The 22,414-nt window shown below is 42.5% G+C and overlaps 2 protein-coding genes and 1 long non-coding RNA gene across 8 annotated transcripts in view; 1 reads left to right on the top strand and 2 right to left on the bottom strand.

Moving 5' to 3' along the window:
* Positions 1-9,360, bottom strand: part of col1a1b (collagen, type I, alpha 1b) — a 30,816-nt gene extending 21,456 nt beyond the window's left edge. For 2 of the 6 annotated variants that reach the window (XM_058078144.1, XM_058078148.1), the window contains exons 1-2: positions 9,256-9,353; positions 9,107-9,167 (exon numbers count right to left, since the gene is read on the bottom strand). The gene's annotated coding sequence lies outside the window, so the exon portion shown is untranslated. Of the gene's footprint in view, positions 1-8,994; positions 9,168-9,255 lie in introns of those variants that run through there. The other 4 variants (XM_058078147.1, XM_058078145.1, XM_058078146.1 and 1 more) reach the window with 4 other exon arrangements.
* Positions 9,361-11,260: 1,900 nt separating this feature from the next.
* si:ch1073-13h15.3 (inactive all-trans-retinol 13,14-reductase) lies at positions 11,261-20,450 on the bottom strand. Its single transcript, XM_058078203.1, has 13 exons — positions 19,256-20,450; positions 18,977-19,047; positions 16,473-16,607; positions 15,514-15,696; positions 15,188-15,429; positions 14,915-15,110; positions 13,852-14,049; positions 13,659-13,778; positions 13,457-13,595; positions 13,144-13,253; positions 12,903-13,069; positions 12,667-12,826; positions 11,261-12,588 (listed from the first exon to the last, which is right to left on the bottom strand). The coding sequence occupies exons 1-13, from the start codon at positions 19,420-19,422 to the stop codon at positions 12,419-12,421; spliced, it is 2,058 nt and encodes a 685-aa protein (XP_057934186.1). The 5' UTR covers positions 19,423-20,450; the 3' UTR covers positions 11,261-12,418.
* On the top strand, positions 14,454-22,351 carry LOC131132541 (uncharacterized). Its single transcript, XR_009130380.1, has 5 exons — positions 14,454-14,564; positions 14,834-14,924; positions 14,996-15,247; positions 15,308-15,468; positions 15,546-22,351. It is a non-coding gene; the product is annotated as an uncharacterized LOC131132541 (long non-coding RNA).
* Positions 22,352-22,414: the final 63 nt, after the last annotated feature.

The following is a 22,414-nucleotide window of genomic DNA, read 5'->3' as shown; positions in this document are numbered from 1 at the left end:
TGCAAAAAACATCCACTAACGCTTTTCAGATGTTGGCCTCTCTGAGTGAGCTGAGATGCAAAGAGAAGGTAGCTGACGACGCAGGGTGACGTCTCGCCGTCTTGCCGACCTGTGCCCGTGTTTACTCCCACCACCCGCCCTAACAGACCCAGGAGATGCCCGAAAAGGGTCGCCTAAAAAAAGGGAGGCAGGGCAGTGGTCAACACTATGTGACGCAGGAACAGGAAGTGGCTGTGGTTCAGCGCTAACTGATCAAAGCGTCAGGGTTCTGTTAATATGCCGATTTACTTCATTTTTATTGTTATTAGCACCTACAGATTTGGCAAAAGTCTACTCAGTGAAAATTAGAAGCTATCCTCTTTCACTTTAGTTCTCTTAAACATAAAACATACTGTTCTCCAATTGCTTACATGCAATGATGGTGGCGAAAAGATCATTTTTAGTCACAAAATCCCAGCAAACATGAACAAAGATGGCCGCCACATTGTCGAAAACAAACAAAAATTTCATCAAAACATAGCAAATGATTCCAAAACCCACCGAACAACCTTAATTATTATTAATTATTATTATTATCCTCTTTAAACCTTGTAGTTGCCAGAAAAATAAACATTGAGCCATTGAATACAAAGATGGCCGCCACGCTCAATGAAAAGAAGCTGAAGGTTTTCAATGAAACATAACAAATGCTTTCAAAAAACATAGAATAATCTTATATATTATCCATATTTATGATCACGCCATGTCCTATCTTTTTTACACCCTTTAGTTGCCATGAAAACAAAGGTTAAGCAAAAGCTAGCAATGCTGGCCCACAAAATAAAGAAAGATGGCCGCCACTCTCAAAGAAAACATGCTGAACTTTTTCATTCAAAACTTTGCAAAAGTCAAGAAATATTTATAATATAGTCAACTTGATCAAGTACTTTAAATGTTGACAAGCAAGGCTAATAATTGCGTGGATAGTGGAATCATCATGTGTTGCTAGTTAGCGTTACGTTAGCTAACAACACCAGTGGCGACATTGCTTCCTGAATGACATATTATGTGCTAAATGACTTTAGGTGCCAGTCGGCGTAATAAGTTATAATCAGCGTCTGCCAACTTCCTCTCATTAGCTGCTCAACAAAGCGTTCGTCAGGGATCCGACGCTTCCCACTGAGGCGGCCGTGCTGTCATTAAAACAGAGAACTGTCATTTTTTTGGTCCGCTTCTGTGCGTCTTACAGGCCAGTAATGGTGCGCGTACACCTGGATGCTTCCTACAAAACAGGTGATCCGTTTTCCATCATGGCTGCAGGAATGATGTCGTCCACCTGCAATCCCGCATTAACTGCATGTGTTAAAATGTCCTGTAAATACTCCAAAGAGCCCCGCCCACTTCCTGAACATGGCCGACCTCTTACGCAATCAATTATTAGGAGATGCCAAATGTGCTGGATGCAGTAAATAAAAGGACAAACCATAGCAGGGAGACAAAGAGAATATAAGCGAGTTCCATGCATTTCACGTACAACGGGTTCAAGAAGCTCTCATCCAAAAATAAACGTCAAATTAGAGGGTTGCAGACAGAAGGAGGCCACTGGGTTTGGTTCTTGGCTCAACCCATGGAACCACGGCAGAACTCCTTTCCTGTCTACTATTATTCCTCCTCGAAATGGAGGAGTCCTCCAGAGGAGGAGGTAAAATGTCCGATGGGGTCAACCATTTCATCAGCTGTAGGGGTTCCTTTTCTGCTTTGCTTCCACAGAAACCAGATTATTGATCTGGTCTAGACTTTTTCTATGTCCAAAAGGGAACAGTTGGTGTATGATGATTTTATCTTTATTTTGCTATCCCTCCCATGATGTCACCTGCCACCGCAAACACTGCAGTATCATAACTCTCAATGAACTTAGCAATATCAAATATAATGTGTCATCATGTCTCAACTCATTTCAAATGGAGAGGGTTTTGGAGGTGCAAGATATCCTGGCTACCCTTTTGGGAAGCTAGGCTATAGGCCAGGGGTGCTCACACTTTTTCAGCATGCGAGCTACTTTTAAAATGAGCGAGTCAAAATGATCTACCCACTACAAAAATGCAAAACATCTATTTATTTTCAAATGTATTGAGGATTATTTGTACGTACAATGTATGTTGATGTACCTTACATAACCAAATGAGCCAATATTGCAAAACACACATAATTAACTATTAACATTTTTTGTAATTACCTGAGTTTACTTTGATGACTTGCACTGAATTGAACCAGCCAGGGATGCATAGTCCGGACAGTAGCTGCTGATAGCCAGCCTCAAGCACACTTCCAAATGTTTATCAGTCATGGATAATATCCGTATCATAATATCCGTATAATATTCCATATCCGTATGGAAGTGATATGTTTTTTGCCTTTTTACTTGGTCCAGTTTTTGCCTTTTTACTTGGTCCAGCTCCTTCACTCATTTTAGTGACCATAAACTTTAGCGAGGGCTTAAAATCTGACGCAATTCGCCGACTAGCTTAGCACTTTGCATCGTTGTTTACGCATGAGCGGTGACCTAAAGGTCAAAATTCAGTTGTCATCTGATTGGTTGTCCTGTATGTCAATCAAGTAACAGGGATGGATGATAGGCTGACATCGTAAGTTCTGCTGCACTGAGAGACGTCGTTTGATTTGATTGGTCGCCCGAAGGGCAACATTCAGTTGTCATCTGAATGGCTGCCCTGTATATCAATCAAGTGACGGCATTGATGCTGGGATGATATTTTTTTAATGTCACGCCGCGATCGACCAGCAATCGACCAGTACCACCTCCGCGATCGACCGGTAGCTCGCGATCGACTTAATGAGCACCCCTGCTATAGGCTATAGGCTATAGGTGGCATTACATCACCAACTTGCTTTTATTATGCTGGCATGGAACGACTACTATGTCTTTTTGTCTTGTAACCATGCAGTCAAGTCAGCATCCCATAAAGACTAATGGCTGGCTCCCTGGGTTTCCATATACGTAGAACAGCAGCCCAATCCCCTGACGGGTTCCGTACAGGCAGGCGGGGGGTCAAAGTTTACATGCTCATGCCTCTTTCCGTGTGAAGCTGTGTAAAAACCTGTCCATCTTTGCTAACCATTAGCAAGCAGGGCCTCTTTATTGGAGCTCAGGTTTAAATCAGTGCAATTACTAATAAACGGCTAAATCGGCGAAAGTCAGCACTTCTGGCAATTAGGACTCCGTGCATGATTGCCGTACAGCTTCAATGCTCTGTAACCAACCTATGCTGAAGGCAGACAGACCAGTATCAACACCAGACTGGTGATACCCACCTGACCAGGCACAGGTAGCTAAGGGACTGATTGATCGGCTGCGTGAACTAGACTAAGTTAAACCCTTTTCCCAAACACAAGAAAGTCAGCAGTCAATAACAACCGTTTGGAAACCAGACTTATATTATTACATACAGACCTCCAGAGCCGTAAAAAAAAAATGTATTTACCATGGCACCCTACTGTACGTTTTGCAAGGGCCCCGAGCTGCTTTGTAGCTCCCCAGGTTTAACTACAGAAGCACCTAGAGCCACTATAAAACACCCCAGGGTGCAGAAACCCTTCAAATAAAAGAGTCCCTTGATCTTACCCAGTAAAGAAAAACAAGGGTTGTGACGACAGCTAATAAGCACTCAGTTTTTTACCTTCAAACCAAAATATTGCACTAGAACCCGCAGATGTAAGATGGCTGATATTTGTACAATAAAAATCCAAGAACAGACAGCCATGGCTAGAAATGGAACATGGTTCAGAACTGGAGAACTGGTCCAGCAAAGCACTTGTTGAGTATCGATCACATACTTTTGGCCGCTGCGAGGACAATGTTTTGTTCAGGTTGTGGCGTCCAAAAAACATCTGGTTTAGTCGCGGCCGGACACGTTGATGGCTCAGTCTTTACGGGCGTCTTACTGGGACGAGGCTGGTTAAGTCGTTAGGCAGAGGACAGTGGAGAAGCTCCGTGAACAGTGTTTGGAAAAGGATTTGGAATCCAAACAATGGGATACTCCTGTCTCTCAAAGAATGAATGGGACTCTGACAGCGTAGGAATTGGAACATACCAAATATCTGGACACAAAACATACCTGGGCCTTTTCGCACCAGGAACAGCTATCCCGTAATTAGTCTAGAGTAGTAGAGACTGGACCGTAAAGGACTAAGGTGCCCCAGTTTCTGACAGGGTAGAGCTTGGAATAAACAATAGATCTGGACAAAGCAGAACTCAGACCTATGTCTCCAAATAATTCTCCAAAAGCTTATTATTTTGCCGCAACTGTGCTACACTGATTTTGACCTTTTGGACAAAGCTATCCCAAAGTCCAATAATTTGTCTACATTCATGTAGACTGAACCATAAGAGACAGACTTCTAAGGTACCCCCATTTTTGACAGGGTAGAACTAGGCATAAACGATAAACCTGTACGAAACGAAATTCAAAAATACCTCTACTTTTTTGTCCAAAGAGTCCAATGGAGTCCAATAATTTGTCTATATTATTTTAGACTGAACCATAAGTACCCCAGGACTTGTACTACCTTTTCAGACCAGGACCAGTCATCTTGGGAGTCCAATAATTAGTCAACATTCGTACAGACTGGAGCATTAGGGACAGACTTCTAAAGGTACCCCAGTTTCTGACAGGGTTGAACTTGGACTATAGCAAAGATTTGGATTCAGGACTGTACTCTTTTGGATGAATTAAGACCAGCTATCCTAGAGTCAAATAATTAGACTAAATCAGTGCAGACTGGACCATAAGGTACACGTTTCTAAGGCACCAAATTTCTGACAGGAGATCTGAGATCTGGACCAAATATGACTCAGGACTTGGGAACATACCTGTATTTTTTCAGACCAGGACCGGCTATCTTAGAGTCCAATAATTCCAATAATTAGTTGACATAAGTGGAGATTGGAATTTAAGGGACCGACACTCAATGTATTCCAGTTTTTGACAAAGTAGAACTTTGAAAATACCAAAGATTTGCAGAAAATATGACTCAGGATGTGACTGATTAAACTTGGCAAAATACATGTGTGTTGCTGTACCTTATTTTGGGCATGGGAAAGCTAACAGTTAGCTTGCAGTCCAATCATGTACATTAGAGTCCCAGTCAAAAGTTTGGACACGCTTACTCATGCTATTGAAGCAGAAAGTGTCCACTATCTTTTGTATTTGCATTTATTTTTTTTGTTTGTGTTTTTTTTACAGTTTGGTGACATCACAAGGTGCTCCTCAGGGTTCTTACTCTTGCACACTGTGGTTGAGGAAGAAAACTAAATGTCTCCAGGAGGGTCAGAAGTTAAAACCAGATTTTAGGGCGTCCACGTCACATTTTTTTTTTTAAACCACATTCAGCTCTGGAGGAGGAGGAGGAGGAGGTGGGGGGGGCTGATGCTTAGAGGAGGCGGGGTTGAACGCAAGAGCTCACGTTCCTGATTGGGTCCAAATATAGCTGGAGTGTCATGTGGTTGAAAAATGTCTGCTTGCTCGCTCTGGAACATCACAAGCGTGGAAAGTCACCGAGAACTTGACTTGTTCGCTGGCTCTCAGACCAAAGATCAAACAATTAGAAATCATGAAAGAAATTAGAAAGCATTTTTTTATGCTTATTTTTATAATATAGCGTTTTGCAGTCCCACCATTTCCAGCCATCATCCACGACTGTGATGGCCTTGAGGTTCCACATCTGCAACGCTTTCTCTCTACATCTGAAACACGAGTTCAACAGACACCACTAGGCTTCACGCTTCTTCCTCTCCACGTTATCTCCTTAAATGATCTTTTTTTTCCTTTTCATCTTAGTGTCCACGTCTGCAAGCAGAAGAGGAGGCGCTCATGCCTCCCATCAGCTTTTTGTTTCCCAGGCCTGCCACATCAACAAAGGGAGGAACCACGGAAGGAAAAGAGGCGGGGCAGACGATGATGATGATGATGATGATGATGGTGGTGGGTGAACATGCACTTTTTGCATCCTTTGACACTTGAGATTTCTGTTCTGAAAAAGTTGAACAAAGATTGTTCATATTAAACCAGGAGACGTTCATGAGGGGAAGCAGATGGTCTGAGTTAAGACATGCTACAAGAACGTGGTACTCCGCTAATACCAGGTAGCATGCAGGTGGAATGCCTTCCTGTGTCTGGTGTCACATCGGTGGGACTTGTCATTAAGGTCGAAGTGGATAATGACAGAAGATGCTCGCGTCTGGGACGGGAACTTCCTGTTCCGGCTTCTTTCTAAAGACCGTAACTAATAAAATGAGGGTGGATCAACTGCAGCTGTGGAACGTCACAGGAAAAAAGATTCAAGATTTTACTTCTCAGCTGTCCAGTTTTTCCTGAACCCCCTCCCTCCCACCCCCCAACTTGCTCTCGTTTAAAGTGTGTCCTGTCTCTACCTGCCTTGCGCATTGCTGAAGTGCTTCATTCTCTCTTTACACAAACCCTCCCCCCCGTCTTTAAAGGGCGGCCACCCAAGGGCGTTGCTCTTAAGGGTTCATGGGGGCGGCGCAGTCAGACCCCGCCACCTTCTAGGCTCAGACCCCACCCATAGCCACTCCTTGCTTGTCCAATGTGACATCCTGCCAGCGTCCTTCTGGGTTTTACGTTGCAGCATCCTTCATCCTTTTGTCACGTGATGGTGAGATGGTTCCTCTCACTTTGTGTACCAACACTTTTGCTTTATACGGATTTCATCTTCCGTGCTGAAAGGGAGATCCAAGTGGGAGAAGCCATGCAAGACAGGCTTAAAACCTCTCTTTGGCTCCGTGTCCATGTGAGTCCAATTGCGGAAGCATCTGGAATCACTTAAAGCGCCGCTCAGTGACTTCAGCTTTGGAAGGAAAAATAAATATATCCCAAACTAGCATCTATTTCTCTGTAGTTTCTACGACTGCAAAACCCAAAGTGTACCAAACACAATACAAACAATGCTGATGCACTTTTTTTTTCTTTTTTTTTGTAAATAAAAGTGAGCAAAAGTGATGCTGACTGGAGCCTTTGAGCCCGGAGGGAGACACAAGCCAGAACACGTCAGCAACGACGACTTTCCACCTCTAGAACTGTACAGCACCACTACATACATGTATTTACATACATGTACATACATACATGGGGCTGACACCTTCCCCGTTTCTTTTTTGTTTGCATGTTTGTCACACTGAAATGCTTCAGGTCATCAAACAAATGTAAACATTAGTCAATGACAACACAACTGAACATACATAATTTTAATTTTAATTTTAATTTTAATTTTAATTTTAATTTTAATTTTAATTTTAATTTTAATTTTAATTTTAATTTTAATTTTAATTTTAATTTTAATTTTAATTTTAATTTTAATTTGGGACAAAAATAATCCAAAGCTCCATGACCCCATGTGAAAAAGTGATAGCCCCCTAAAGCTAATAGGCGGTTGGGCCACCCTCAGCAGCAACAACTGCAATCAAGCGTTTGTGATAACTTGCAATGAGTCTCATCCTTACAGAATTGTTGTCGTTCAGCCACATTGGAGGCTTTTTCAGCCTTTTTAAAAAGTCATCTTGACAGGATTCAGATCAGGACTTTGACTAGGACTAGGACTTTGACTCCAAAGTCTTCATTTGGCTTTTCTTCACTTCAAGTTTGTGATAGTAAAATATGATAATGAATGATATGAAATGATTCCAACATTTTAATGTCACTGGCTAAAATAAACAAATGAATGCTTCAAATCTACTAATTGTGATTTTTAATGAAAATAAAATATGATGATTTTTATTCTATTCCTAACAAAATATGTTTCAGCTGTTGTTGCTGTCTTGTGCCCATCCCCTTGTTTTGTTTGCCGTTTTATGTGAACCACACATAAGTACACACTGGTACTTGCACGAGCACCGTGACACGATAACACAATTTCGCCAACAAGTCGGGCCTATGTGTGACACGTTTGCCACAGACGTGCTAACCGCTAACGCAAACAGTCGACGTGAGTGGGTCAACATGTCTCAGCAAACTGTGCCACACAAGGAAAGGACCAGTTGACAGTCGTGTAAACTCATATTTTAACACTTTAGCTCTCGGCGTGATAATAAATAATAGTGGGCTTCTTCCATTAGCTAGCTCGTCATGTAAACACGACCAGGCCCAGAGAGCAGTGACGTAGACAGATGCATTTTTTGGGAGGCTGTGGTATGTGGACGCAAGGACCTGATGGTGAAATGTGAGATCTCAGTCGGGATCGTGTGGAAGGACGAGGAGGAAGGAGGAGCACCGTGCAGACAAGACGGATTAACTCCTCCCATCTTCAGATCCATCCATCACAGGGCAGATAAGCAAGATGTACAACATGTACAAATATCCTACATCAAAGTATAACAAGCTTACATTTTGTGTAATGTTCTTAAAATGAGGCCAAATATCCTTTAACTCACGTCTTTTCTTACTATGGAAGACCAATTTAGAACAATACAGTAATCCCTCCTTTATCACGGTAAATTGGTTCCACGAATTAGGCGAATTTCCACAAATGGGATTGCTTACTTATAAATCAAATATTTCCATCGGTAAAGCATTGAAAATCTTTTTTACAACCTCCTAAATTTCTGTTTTTAACATTATTAGGCCCCTCTAGACATGAAATAGCACCCCTATAGTCACCTTTACACTCTTATAACCCAATATAGTAGACATAATATTCCAAAATAAGACATAAATAAGAATGTATGCATTGTGTGTGTTGCTGGGCGGACAGGAAGTCCTGCCAGGGGTTCAGAGTTGAGTTTTAGCTTACGGCCACAATAGTAGCTCATGTTGGGGATTATTGTGCCTGCTACCAGATCATTCAAAGCTGCAATAAAGGTCGTGCCAGCTATCAGGTCTGGTGTTTGTGTGTCTCATTTAACATTAGAGTAACATTAGTGACACCCACTGTGAAATACAACATAGCATCACAACATCTTACTGCAAAGACAGGACTAGGACTCACCTTGAAGGCTCAAAAGGATAACAAGATGTGATCTTAATGATACATGAATACACTGGTATTTGAAGTGTTTCAAAAATAAACTTTGGCAATTTGATAAAAGAAATGGACTGACTTTATCCGTCGTCTGGTGACATCATCCGGTGACATGGCTGCTAGCTTTCGTTAGCTCCCTGCTAACGAAAAAAAAGCATGCTCTTTTTCACGCTTACGTTGTAATACTAACTTTCATTAACTTTCGTTTTGTTTTTGAATTTTAATTACCTTTAATTAACTTGGTCGTCAGCATAATCGCCTTGTTGTGACGTCACCGAGGCAGGTGGTGCATCAGTCTGCTGGGTGTGCCAGGAACTGAGACATGGAGGAAAAAGGTTCCGTGAGAAAGGTTCCGTAACAAATGGCGTACAAAAATAGAAAGTGTAAGTTATTGGAATTTCACTTAAATATTCAAAACTCACAGCCATTTAAAAAAATGACATGTTAGATGTTTATAAATTTGACCAATTTTGAAAAATATTTTGAGTATGTACATTATGTTTACATGTCATACAGTATTTATGATTTTAAGGTGCAGAAACAACATGGCATCCGCTAATAAAGCTGGTGTGTTGTTGTTGGTGTAAAACGCATTGACGCTATACTTTTGTGTATTAAAAAAACACAATTACTGAGTCATTTCAGCAGAAATTTAACTCAAATATGTTTCCCTTGGCGGGCCTGCATCCCTGCCTGCATGCACTTACTTTTACTCTCTTTGAGATGTACAAGATAATTTACAATCATATGCAGCGGCGGGCTCTCTGCAAATATTACTAACAGCTGAGAAAGCCACGACATCAAGGTTGGCGGCAACTTTAACTTTAATAATGCTTTGGAGTGCATGAGAAAGCGCAAAGGAAAAGGTAGCGCTCTTTGACCACGTTGTCATTTGTGAACAAGGCTGCATGAGCAAAGAAAGAACCAATCAGAAACGTCCGTTTTCTATTTGGCCCACTGGAGGCGCTCCGTGGTCTCCTTCACTTTCATCACACACAAAAAATGATCCTGCTCCCATGAGGAGTCAGATTGGGAGCAGCTGTGGCCCAGGGAGCTGTGGGAGGCGGCTTCAGGCCAGTGGGAGGAGCGTCAACATCTGGAGAAGGAAGGAAAGCCAAGACAAGGAAGGCCATGGCAGAGCTTTAGTGCTCGTTTAGCAGCGAGCTTAACACCGGCCATTGCTCTCTTTGCTGTCTTTTAAAAGTGAGTGGACTCGAATCGAGTGGACCAGAACTTCCTAGACCCTAGAGCCTCTGCTGAGGGCCTCGTCTGATGGGACGGCTTTTCCAAACATGTGGGTGTCGCCTTGAGGAGGGAAAAAAGGAGTGGAAGCAGAGATTAGAAGTGCTAGGCTGCAAGACAACCACCATGTAGACATTTTTTTCACAACACAAGGGGCGTCTAAGATATTTCCACTGAAAAAAATGTAGGATGTAGGGACAGCTACTTTATATGATAGTCCTTTTGGAATAAATCACACCCTAAAACCAAAGCAATGTAGATATGACAAAGCAAATATTTATTCTATTGATTTTGTGCTTAGAATGCAACTGAGTCCCCTGATGGCATCACAGGCAGGCGAAATAAAGTCCAAATATTATGAGAAATCGTTGAAAAATGGAAAAAAAATTAAAATTAAAACTTTAAAAAAATAGCAGAAATAGAAAAAAAAAGATTTTACAAATTTTACAAGAATAAAGTCAAAATATAAAAAGAAAAAAAAACTTTATTCTAATGGGAAAAAGTTGGAACATAAGAAATTAAGTCACGGAATAACTTATGTCACAAAAATAGAGATAGAGATAGATAAAATAGAGATAATGCTAATTACAAAAGAAAATGTACAGAAAAAAAGTTGAAATCAGTGAAAAATAAAAAAAACAATAACAGCAGAAATTAAAAAAAACATTGTAATGTTATGAAAATAAAGTCAGAACATTATGAGAAAAAAAAGTCTATTTAAGAGAAAAATAGTTGCAATTGTATGAGAATAAACTTGTATTTTATGAGGACAAATAATGCAATTTTAGTCGACTTGAAATAGACTTGACATATTAAAGATAAATAATAACTAATAATTATAATAATTATTGTTACAATACAGGACATAAGTCAAAATATAGGAGAAAAAAGTTATTATTAATCATTATGATGAAAAAAATAGAAATATAAAAGAAAAAACATGATTTTTAAAAACAAAACAAAAAGTTGGCATACCTGCCAACATGTACACATTTATAGTACTCAACATGCCATTTGACTCTTGAATACGCTTGTATTGTCTCCATTTTGTTGCATTGATTTCAGTTTCAAGTTCGGTCTGGACAGTACAGATGAACAAATAGATATCATCGGTTCCTCTAGTGTTGCCCCCACGGGGGGCATGACAGACAATAATAGAGAAGCACTGCACTAAACAACGCGGGGCAACACAAGGAGATTCCCTTTGGAGCAGCAAGTGGCAGCGTTGCAGCCGATGTCTATTTTGGGTTTCCGTATCCCGCCATGATAATTACACCTTGGTCAGCTGCTGAGCTTTCAGGCAATCAAAGTCACTCGCTTCCGAGTTGAAAGTCTTTTTCTTCACCAGCCGCCATGGTGCAGCGGGCTTGCACGCGGGGCGCTGTGCTGGCGCCCCGTCAACTGGTGGGGACAGAGGGGGCATTCATCCTCTCGGACCCCTCGGAGCTGAAGTTTACTGAGGAAATGTTCACTTAGTGTGGGAAGTGTGAGGTTTCCCTCTAAATGTTTGATTTGGGCGGTTAAGCAAACATCGGCGGGGTGAGACGTCGGGTGAGGGCGACCCAGGTGGGAACGCCGCACAGGTGTTAACAAGGTGGCAGGGAACCATATTTGCTACTCTTGTGAAAATGAATAAAACGCCAGCAAGGGTTTGACGCTCATGAAATGTACAAGTACAACATAAACAACATAAAGCACATTTTCAATCATTTTTGGAATATGTATCTCCAACTCCCAAACACGGCTGTCGTTGTTGTGGCTTTTGAGTTGATGTAATGACAACACACATTAATTGCAAATGTTGATCCAAAATCCAAGGAGAAGGTCAATTACTCGCAATATTTTGCCATTGGCTTGCATCTGGTCACACAGACCGGAGGTTTTTAAACGAGATGTAAATATCGTGTTTCACTCTGTAGCTAAAACGCAATATAAATAACATTTATTGTTAATAATTTATATCGTCTATATACTTAGTTTTCTAGGATTTTTTAAATGTCCTTGCATATTTTACAGCGTCTTTGGTATAGGACGTGTAAAAAGCGTTGGGAATGCCTCGGGTGTCGCACCAGCGTCCACAACATGGCCTTGGATCCACAGGCAATCCAATGAAAGTCTTCCAAAAAGTGGGTTTGGAGCGAGCGTTCGCTCACTGCAGCTTCTTCCGAGCCAGCAGGGCCAGCTCCTTGGCCTTCTGCCTCTTCAGCTTCTTCTTGATGAGGAGCAAGTCGATGTAGACGATGCGGTCCAACACGGCCGAGGCGCACAGGATGCCGCCGTGCAGCGCCCCGGCGATTCCGCAGCTGAAAACGTCTTGGCCTGGGAGACGCAGAAGCTCCAATCAGTCAATGTGCTCACATGCTAAAGCTAGCGCCAGGGTGGTGTTTATGTTTTTACCAGAGATGTAGAGGTTCTTGACAGAAGTGTGACACCGGTTCCTCGCCACCGCCTCGGCTTGGAAGCGCTCCAGGTTGTGCTCGGCCGAGTACATGGCGCCGCGCTGAGCGCCCAGGTAGTGCATGTTGGTCAGCGGGGTGGCCACGTCCTGGAAGACCAGCTACGCCCCCAAACGTCCCCAATCATCGTAAAGAAAGGACAACGATAGCGGATGCTTCAAGAAGATGGCGTCTCACCTTGTCTTTGATGTTTGGGAACAACTGACAGGCCCAGTCGAAGAGTTTGTTGGCAAATCTCATTTTGTAGTTGAAGTAGTCGTCGCCTCGCTTGCGGACGGTGGTGTCCTTCCACTCCTCGAACCATTCGTACTTCACCATCGTCAGTATGGTCATGCAAGACTTCCCTGTGGACATCAGTGCACGTGTTGGTGTCCTCACATAGTGTCCCGTCATCACTAATGTTAATGTTGCTTTATACCAGGGTGTCTTATTTTGGCTTCTGGGTCTTTGGACGACGGCATTGTGATGAACATCATGGGAATGTTATCCGGTGCTTCCTCTTTGCTCAGTGCAAAAAAATCCTCCATTCTAAAACAAAAAAGCCAGCTCTAAAATGGGCCTCATTAAGAGTGTCTGTGGAGTTTTGGCGTCATCTAGAGGATACATAAGGAACTACAGCCTGTTATGGTAGCCCCGTGGTTGAGTAGCTTTTCTAGGCTTTTCCTGTACAACAGCACCCCCTTGTGGCTACCCAGAATACCCAAAAGCAACATGAACACTGCTGTACGCACGATTTGTCCATGTCGTTGTTTTTGAAGAGCCAGAAGTTGGTGGACACTAGACCCAGTTCCTCTTCAGTGCCATCGAAACCAGAAAAGACCAAAAAGGAGCCTCTGCCGTGCTTCATCATGCCCAGCCTCTCCTGGATGTCTGGAAAGCAGGAATAAGGTCACCATCAACATGATGGTCGAAAGAACCTCTGGTTGATCTCACCTGGCTTGGCTTGGATCTCAGGAGGGAGAAGTTTCTGGAAGGTTGTGAAGATGCCGCAGTTTGAGACCACCACAGGAGCGTGGATCTCCAATTCATCTCCACCTTTCCTCACCTTCACCCCTTGGTGCCATGATGATGAAGACTTTAGACTTTAGAGCTCAGCTTTGAGACTAAAGAGACTTCCGGTTCTCACCGTAAGCTGCCCCCTTGTCGTCGACCAGGATCTGTGATACAGGAGCCCTGACCAGGCAGGTTCCTCCGTGTTTCTGGATGGTGCGGATGATGTTGAAGGCGATCTCACTGGCTCCACCTTTGGGGTAGTAGGCACCTCGTTTGTAGTGATGGACCAGGAGGGCGTTGATCAGAATACTGGAGTCCTTTGGAGGCACGCCTGGAATGCACAACAGAAACACAAAGAAAACACATTTGCGTTATTAAAAATGGAAATGTTACGAAAACTAAGGGCAAAGTATGACAAAACGAAGCGTGCGGGTATAAAGTCTGGACTGAGTTATTGTACTGGCGTAAGGCTTTTATTTCGAAGGGCCGGATGTATTACGTTGATGTTGCTAGGGTATTGCTGATATGACCGGAAGCTCTGGTTTTAACGAAATACGGGAAACTATCAAGACTAAGGGCGCCTGGGAAGTTTCCTGCGTTTAAACGGGAGTATTGACAAAAAAACTATTCGTTAGCTTACTTGTTGCTAGCTTAATGGATAGTTATTGGCCGCTTCCGACTTTCGCTTTAGCCACACCCCCTGAAACGCGGACTGGCCAATCACAGACCAGCATAAATCAGGCCACAGTCGCCATAGTACATCATCCTTGCCGCCATTCACTTGTTTTATTTCGGCTTGAGAATTTGACTATTTTAAGAGGTAATTGTGGGTATCCAGAAAAGATGGTGAGCTTTATTCCAAAAATACAAATATCAAAAGCCAAAAAAAAAAGTATGATGTTGTTACAGCTGTGGTTTTAACCAGAGTAAAAGTAGCTTATTGCTAAGTGTTAGCTAGCGAGCTAGCACTGTATATTGCTTCGTATAGCACCTAATAGGAATACAGTATTTTTCTTACTTTAATAGTTTAATACCAAATCTTGTCCAAGGGAGAGTCATGTTACTACTGAAAGCCATATTGTCTGAAATTGGAAATATTTGGGATTTTTCTCCAGGAAGTGCAGTTTGTTTGGAAAGCGTGACAGCCTAGGCAACAGTAACTAAGGGGAGGTGGATCTCAACTTTCCACGTCTTACCGTAGAAAAGGTAAGAAAAGATGACATGGAGGTCTTTGTTGGTGGTCAGCGTGTTCACCAAATCTGTGGCACACGTTCCAGACAGGCGGAAAACCGGCGAGACCAGGTCTGCGATTCCCGACTTCAACAGGAACAAGGACAGCCACTGTGGGATGAGCTTGAGGGTCGCCAGGTAGTGAGTCTTCTTGGCTGAGACCTGTAGGACAGCGCAGAAGGTCCTCTACAGTACAGGACGCTGTTTCCTTTGAGATTTCCGAGCCAGCAGGTTTTTACCTTCATGATCTGGAAGAAAGTCTCGATGGCCTCCTTGTCGTCAGGGAATTGCTTCATGAGGTGAGCCTTCATCTCCGTTTTCCCAGAGAAGACGCTGTACTCCCGCTTGTCGTCCCCCAGGCCAATCTGGATGGTGTCAAAGTGCTGGTTCAGCTCCTGGAACTCCAGCTGGCCCTCAGACAGCTGGTCAAATATGATGCGGAGGAGGCTGTTCTCATGGAGCTGACCGATGTAGTGGAGGCCTGGAGGTCGCATCACAGGTCAAGGGCTGGAAAGCAAAGGTCTGACCAGGACGTATTTGGACATGGTCGTCGGCATTAGCCTACCAACATCAAACTCGAAGCCTTTCTCCACGTAGGTGTGACAGCAGCCTCCGGCCTGGTCGTGCTGTTCCAGAACCAGAACCTTCTTGCCCGCCTTGGCCAGTGTGGCGCCCGCCGCCAGGCCGCCGATGCCGCTGCCGATCACTACGACGTCCAGGTTCTGGGGCACCTTGTCGGGGCTGAAACCTGCACACACGCGGGTTACATAAGCATCAATTCCGGACATTGGTAAAAAAAACAAAACAATCTTATCACAAATTGCATAATTCAGTAAGTCAGTGTGTTACAGTTTGAAGGTTCATGTAGTGTTATCCTGTCGCTTGTTAACTCTATTTGATGGTATCTGTAAAGTCATAATTCAATTATAATAAAATGCACAAGGTTGTAATTGCGCTCGTTTAGTGTGACCTAGATAACAGGTGGTTTCGATAATAGATACAGGTCAAGTGAACACTATCTAGCACAGTGAGTAAGCATGAGTTGCTAACTCTATATAAATACTCTATATATGAGCAATGTGTACTCACGCAGGACGCTAACTGCGAGTAGCAATACATCGTCTTCCAGGAAAAGTCAGGAAACTTTTTGTATTGATGTGAAACATCATTTTTTTGTTTAAAATGGTTACTAAAACACACAGATTTTTAAGATACTGCACTAGCTTGTCATTGCATAGTAGCCAGATGCTAAATGGTAAAGCTATGTTCCACGGCTTAGCTTTGCATAATCCTCGATACAAAAATACAGAAGAAGAATTAAGAATTAATAAGATTATTAATTTTAGGTTTATTTTTATTTGTAATAAGAAAACATTATTTTTATTTTTTTTTTCTAATTTAATAATCTTAAATAAAATAAATTAAGTTATATTGATGGAGACAGTCATATGTATGCAAATATCTAATAGTGTATTTATTGCAGATATTCATAGTAGACACTGTTACTATACACAAGTGCAGTACCTTGCTTGATGACTTTGTCCCTCTTCTTCTGGTCAAACTCCCGAGGTCCAGGAGGCCTGACTGAGTCCAAGGAGAAAGGACTGGGCTTCCCAAAGAGGTACCAGTAGGTGGCCCCCGCCCAGACCACCAGCCACGCTATGAAGATGAAGAGCCACATTTTGAAGTGCAGTAGAGTCACGACTACAAGGTAACAAGTTGAACTGAAGTGAATGCTTGCCCCCCTCCGAAGGATCCTTTTATCGCAGCCAAGGTGTTCCACGAGGGGGGGCGGAGCTTGACACTTAACCCCAGTCGTGTCATAACAAGCAATAAAGATAGCAAGACCCGTCTTTTGGTAGGACTTTCACACCATTATGGCTCACACATAGCTTCTTTTTTTAATGACCATTATATTTATTCATATTTCTGTCATTTCTATACCCGGCTCTCGTCCATAAAGAAATATTTGATGCCCAAGAAGGTTGCAACACATTTTGTTTTGCTCCTGTGTGATTTTAGAATCCGTCCCGGTAGATTAGATAGACCCTCAACGACGCTTATCTGATAAGGCAATTAAGATAACGAACACATTGCTCATGAGTCAGGCTAGACTTTATACACGCAGCAATCAACTTTACCACAAATATGAAATAATATTGCTGCACGATAAGGAGGCGCTGTCGGCAAACGTATTTTGCTTTATGTGCTGCTAAAATCACCACCTCATGTCACCATAACCCTTTGGTGGCAGCATTATCATACGCAACAATTAATATGTGCAAGAGTGCTAGTCAAAGATCCTCTATATATGGTAGGACTACTGCCGTTTAAGCAACTACAGCAAAAAGGCTGGTCAAAGATCCTCTGCATGGCTAAGTTGCTGTTTTTTTAAGAATTTACTACCAACCGTTTGGTAGTAGACATAACACTCGTACAGTCACATACGCTCATTATATTGCGAGTCAAATATTGCTCACTCAATATGTCATAGTTTTTCAAAATATAATTAATAAATGATGGCTGTTTCATGGTTGACTATGGCCTATAATTAGTCAGAAAATATTGAAAGACAAGTTAAAGGTGGCGTTCTGGTCAGTTGGGGGAAAAAAAAAAAGGTTATCCTCTCATTCTGTGTGGAAGTGGTAAGTTTTTGGCTCCCTTTGTCCTTCCCCAACTCCGGTTGAAGAGGCTAACTTGTAGCTATGTGAGCGGTGCCCATCTGTTATGTCTTTGCAGTTATCCCCGTGGCCTGCACAATGTGACGTAAACAAAGAATAATGGGGTGGATAAGTGACTATAGGGTTGTTATTTCATGTCTACAGGGCTCTAATCGTGTTAAAACACATTTAGAACGTTCTAAACAGGGTTTTATGCTCTAAAATTTTTAGTGTGTTAATATTGAAGCATACTTCACAGAAATTCACTTAACAAGGTTAGGTCTGGGACCAATTAACTGCGATATTGGTTTGAGGATAATTGTTTTTCGCATCCACAGCAAAAAAAAAAAAACACTAAAGACGAGTGGAAACACTGGTCAAATATCCCCTTTCTGATCAGATGACTGCTGTTTTTAAAGGTTCTCCTTGAAAATGGCTGGTCAAAGATGCTTTATATGGCAGGATTACTGCTCTGCTGTTTTTAAGCGCCTACTGTAAAAAAGCAAGTCAACGATCCATTATATGACAGGACTACTGTTATTAAGCATCTCCAGACACAAAATGCCAGACAGAGACATTAGGACTACTAATTTTTTTTTACTAGTATTTTACTAGTAGTAAAGTAGCAGATGTAAACAAGAGCACCAAGCAATCCTTCAACACAACCTTTGGCCCGTTTAAGGACAGCAGGGACCGTCAGGAGTTAAGTAAGACCGTCATTCCCAACCATAAAACCCTACAAGTGGGTCACTCCATGGACTCAAGTTCTAAAGGTGCTAATGCAACACATGTTACTCAGGGTCACAGTACTACAGCGGAAAAAACTGCACCTTGTGTACTCAAGTGACATATTTTCATTGAAGTGCACAACAGTGCAGTACTTTGTATAAAATGCTTGAAAACACAGACGATACACAAAGTGTCAATTGGCACACTTGCTGAGAAGTGAGGCAAAATGCAGTTCTTGGAGTACTTCACATTGCCGCACGGAGCACAAACTCGCACAAGCGGATTTCGTGCAGGAAGTATAACCCGGCCTCGGTCGTAGGCTGGTCTGTAGTGCAGGGTTATTTTAAGGGCTATCTGACTAAATGCACAAGAATAGTTCTTGAGTCTGAACTGGTGTGAATGAAACACAGGACCACAGGTGCTTTTCAGTCAGATTATATATTGTAAATGGGGAGGGGGGTAAGGTGAACAAAATGACAACCAAAAGCAAATTTTCACAAAACAGAGGATCACAGCAATCTTTGTCAAGTATCTGGTATAACTCTGGGTCTCTGGGATCACGGTGGATTTAGGAACTCCACTGTGGTCCTCCATCATTTAATCCACTATCCACAGAGTCAAAAGGAAAGACAGTCCTACCCGTTCGCTGCCACTTCTGAAGGGCTTCCTGGCTTGGTGCCGAACCAAAGCGGTCTATAAAAAAACCTGACCTGTACAGGCCAGAAACAGGCATCAACATGTCAGTCAAAATGTACCGCTAAACATTCCAAACAATTACATTTCCAATTCAAGATGGCCGTAGTCAATTTACACTAACAGTTCAATTTATGTGGCATTCATCAATACGTTTAGCAGTTTGAGATATATAAATACACATGTAACGTCCGCAGACATGGCCGGTGAAAGGGAAACGCTTACCGCAAAGTTGTTTTCTTTAGGTTTGATTTCCGCCGCTTGTTGACCAGCCACAGCAGGAGCCGCTGATTGCCTACACCTGCTGGCACTTTAGGGTTTCCTTGCAGCAACCACAGCCAATCAGGAGGGGACCTCACGTCAGCTGACCAAGTCACATGACTGCTCCTCATTAGTGTCGTGACATGACATGGGTCACATGTCACCGCAACAAATTTTGCTGGTTGAGAATTTTGCTATTAATTATCGACAGATAATTATTATTAAAATATAAATTTTAAATAAAACCTTTTCAAATCCAAAATAATTTTGACCTTTTTAAAAGAAAAAAATGGTTAATATTACCATTCAAAGATGATTGTGTCTTGTCACGTTTGAGCCACCAGGTGGTTCTCAAGTGTAGTGTACCTGTGTGAGGCGTACCATATTGGCTCGGCGGTGTGTCACCGCGTTTGACACCACAATTCCTACTCAAGGTGTCAAAAGTACACACAGCAACGCAATAGGTGGATAAAAAAAGACAATACACTACCAACGTATAATGCAGAATATTAACAAACTACCATGTGAGCTGCAGACATTTCCATTCATATTCGCGTCTGCTTGCTAACTGCTAGCACCCCGTGTCGCCCCGCTAACTGGCACAAAGAGGCTTAATCCCTGAGAAGATGCTCACTCTCTTTTCATATCGAGCCAGTGAATCCTCTTGTCATCCAGCCTGTGTAGCACAGAGAGACTAACAGATGGTGCATTCACACAGACACTTCTACTGCATTATGCTCATTTTTTGGCCTGTATACTCAGTATACTGTATACTCAGTATAACTAAAGTGTACCAATGGAAATATTTCATTTGACAAACAGAAAATGTGTCATTTTAGCTAGTTAGCAGATACGTTTCGATTAGCTGTCCGGCCTCTTGTTGTTAGGCGGAATTTGTATGAGCCACAATCATTTCTGCCCAAAATATTAAAAAGAAAACTGCACACTCTTGCCTGGAAACACAGAGGACAGGGAGATCTGGCAGGAACAGGAAGTCAGACAACCAAAAACACTATTAATAATTAATACAGCTCGCACGGTTATTTGTTATCTGAATTGCTGTTATATGAAGTATAAAATAATAAAAGATACAGTATAATTACCCTAGCTATGCCCCCTGATGGCCGTAGTGGGGCACTACAAGTAAAGACCTGATAAGAGGACAGTAATTGGATGGGTGACAGGAAGTGTCACCGAGGCAACACACGACTGCAGCTGCAAGGAAATCCTATTAGACGTTTAACTAAGCACGTAACCTGCTTTGGGCGTCACATGAAAGAGCAATACGGACAAAAAAAAAACAAGGTCAGGGCGCGTTTTTGTTGACGCTATTTGCATTTAATTACAAATGGACAAACATTAGCGTAGACACGCCGCTGACCTAACCAACACGCTGGCTACTGTACACGTCGTCTGCAGGAGTTCTACACCGGAACCTCTTGTAGAAAACGCCCCCACTGTGCTATGTGACCACGCAGCCCCCCTTGTCGCCCTTGTAGGGGTTCTTGTCATCGGGAACGCCCTTGATGAGCGGGTCGTTGGGCAGCAGTGCCTCCACGTAGGAAATGGTGTCTGTGCAGTTGGCACCCACCTGCCCACAGAAACGAGAGCATTCATTGGTGGAAAGAGGGAAAGAAAGAAAGATAACATGCAACGTTGGGAGCAGAAGTAGACTCACCGGTGTCCTGGGTGTGCTCACTTCCTTCTTCAGCTGGTCCAGTTCCATCTTCAGGATGTCTTTATCGGACATATCCCGAGCCATCCTGGCTGCAGAGAGAACCGCAACATCCTCAACTCGTATGACGCTTAGCTACCATCACCAATCACCAGCAGGAATATTATATTTACCTGTTGAATGGCGGGATCCCCAACAAGATAAGAAACAAGGGTCCTAAAAGCTCATGGACTATCCCGCTGGCCCGCTGGTCTCCTCCTCCTCCTCGCACTGACTGACTTCCTCTTGTCCCACTGCTCTTCATCCCGGCTCATCCCCTGGCTTGGACCTGATGTCACCAATCCCCCGTGATTGGATTAAACAATCAGGAGCCATGACTTAGGAGCTAGGTGAGGAGGAAGTGAAGAGGGCGCAGATTTGTAGGACACACAGTGGAGAAAGTGTTCCCGAAAAATGACATGAATAAAGACGTATGATTGGATATTACGCTACAGTCATCCCTTGTTGATATCCGTTATATTGGATGCAATGTTAATAAATGGAATATTTTGGTAGTTGGAGCATAAAAAAACATCTTTATACCTTTCTAAATACGCCTTTTAACATTATTAGAGCCTTGTAGACATGAAATAACAGCCCTATAGTCACCATTGCACTTCCGATAACCCACGGCCTACTTCGTAAAGGACTCTTTGAAGGTCATGATGGTCATGGCTGAATGTTTTGTCATTACTGCCACCTACTGACCACAATACTACATACAACTTGTACAGTATTTCAATATGTTTTGACTAATACTGTAATACTCCAGAGTCCAGCACCAAACAGCCATCGTTTATTCATCATTCATTTCTGAAAAATACAATATTGTGAGCGCCAACTTAATTTCCGTCAGTAATGTCAGCTAACACAAAGCTATAACATGGATGTGTTTTTTTTTTCTTTATTAGCATATTAGGATTAGCATATATTGACCTTCATTGGATTAGTTTGAGCACAAAACACTGAAGACTAAGAGTATCCATATAGTTCTTTGCAACATAACAATTGATCCCGTTGTCACCTTATAAGCCATTTGACAGGATCTGGGTTAGAGTCTTCCGCAGCAGCTTAAGTTGAGAGACGTCACTGTGGATTTAGCAGCAATGGAAACCTGATATAAACACCCAGCTCACTCATTAATTGTGCTAATCGTGTATTGTAACTAACACATTCATTAAATTCATTCATTTATTCATTTTCTACCGCTTATGCTAAATTAAAAGGCTTTATTCACATGTTAATCCTTTGCATTTAAATGTAAAGCTTCCATATCTTACATGTATTCAATGGAGGAAATTATATATGTAAAGAAAACAAAACAACGCGGCTCACCTTAATGTAATACCAACGTTTTCCTGCAGGTGGCAGTGTCACAAACGTCGCCCACTCCACCCGGTGAAACCTTC

This window comes from Doryrhamphus excisus, chromosome 7 (genome assembly GCF_030265055.1).
Source record: "Doryrhamphus excisus isolate RoL2022-K1 chromosome 7, RoL_Dexc_1.0, whole genome shotgun sequence".
In the NCBI taxonomy this organism is placed as follows: Eukaryota; Metazoa; Chordata; class Actinopteri; order Syngnathiformes; family Syngnathidae; genus Doryrhamphus; species Doryrhamphus excisus.
This window is presented reverse-complemented; position numbering and strand designations above follow the sequence as displayed.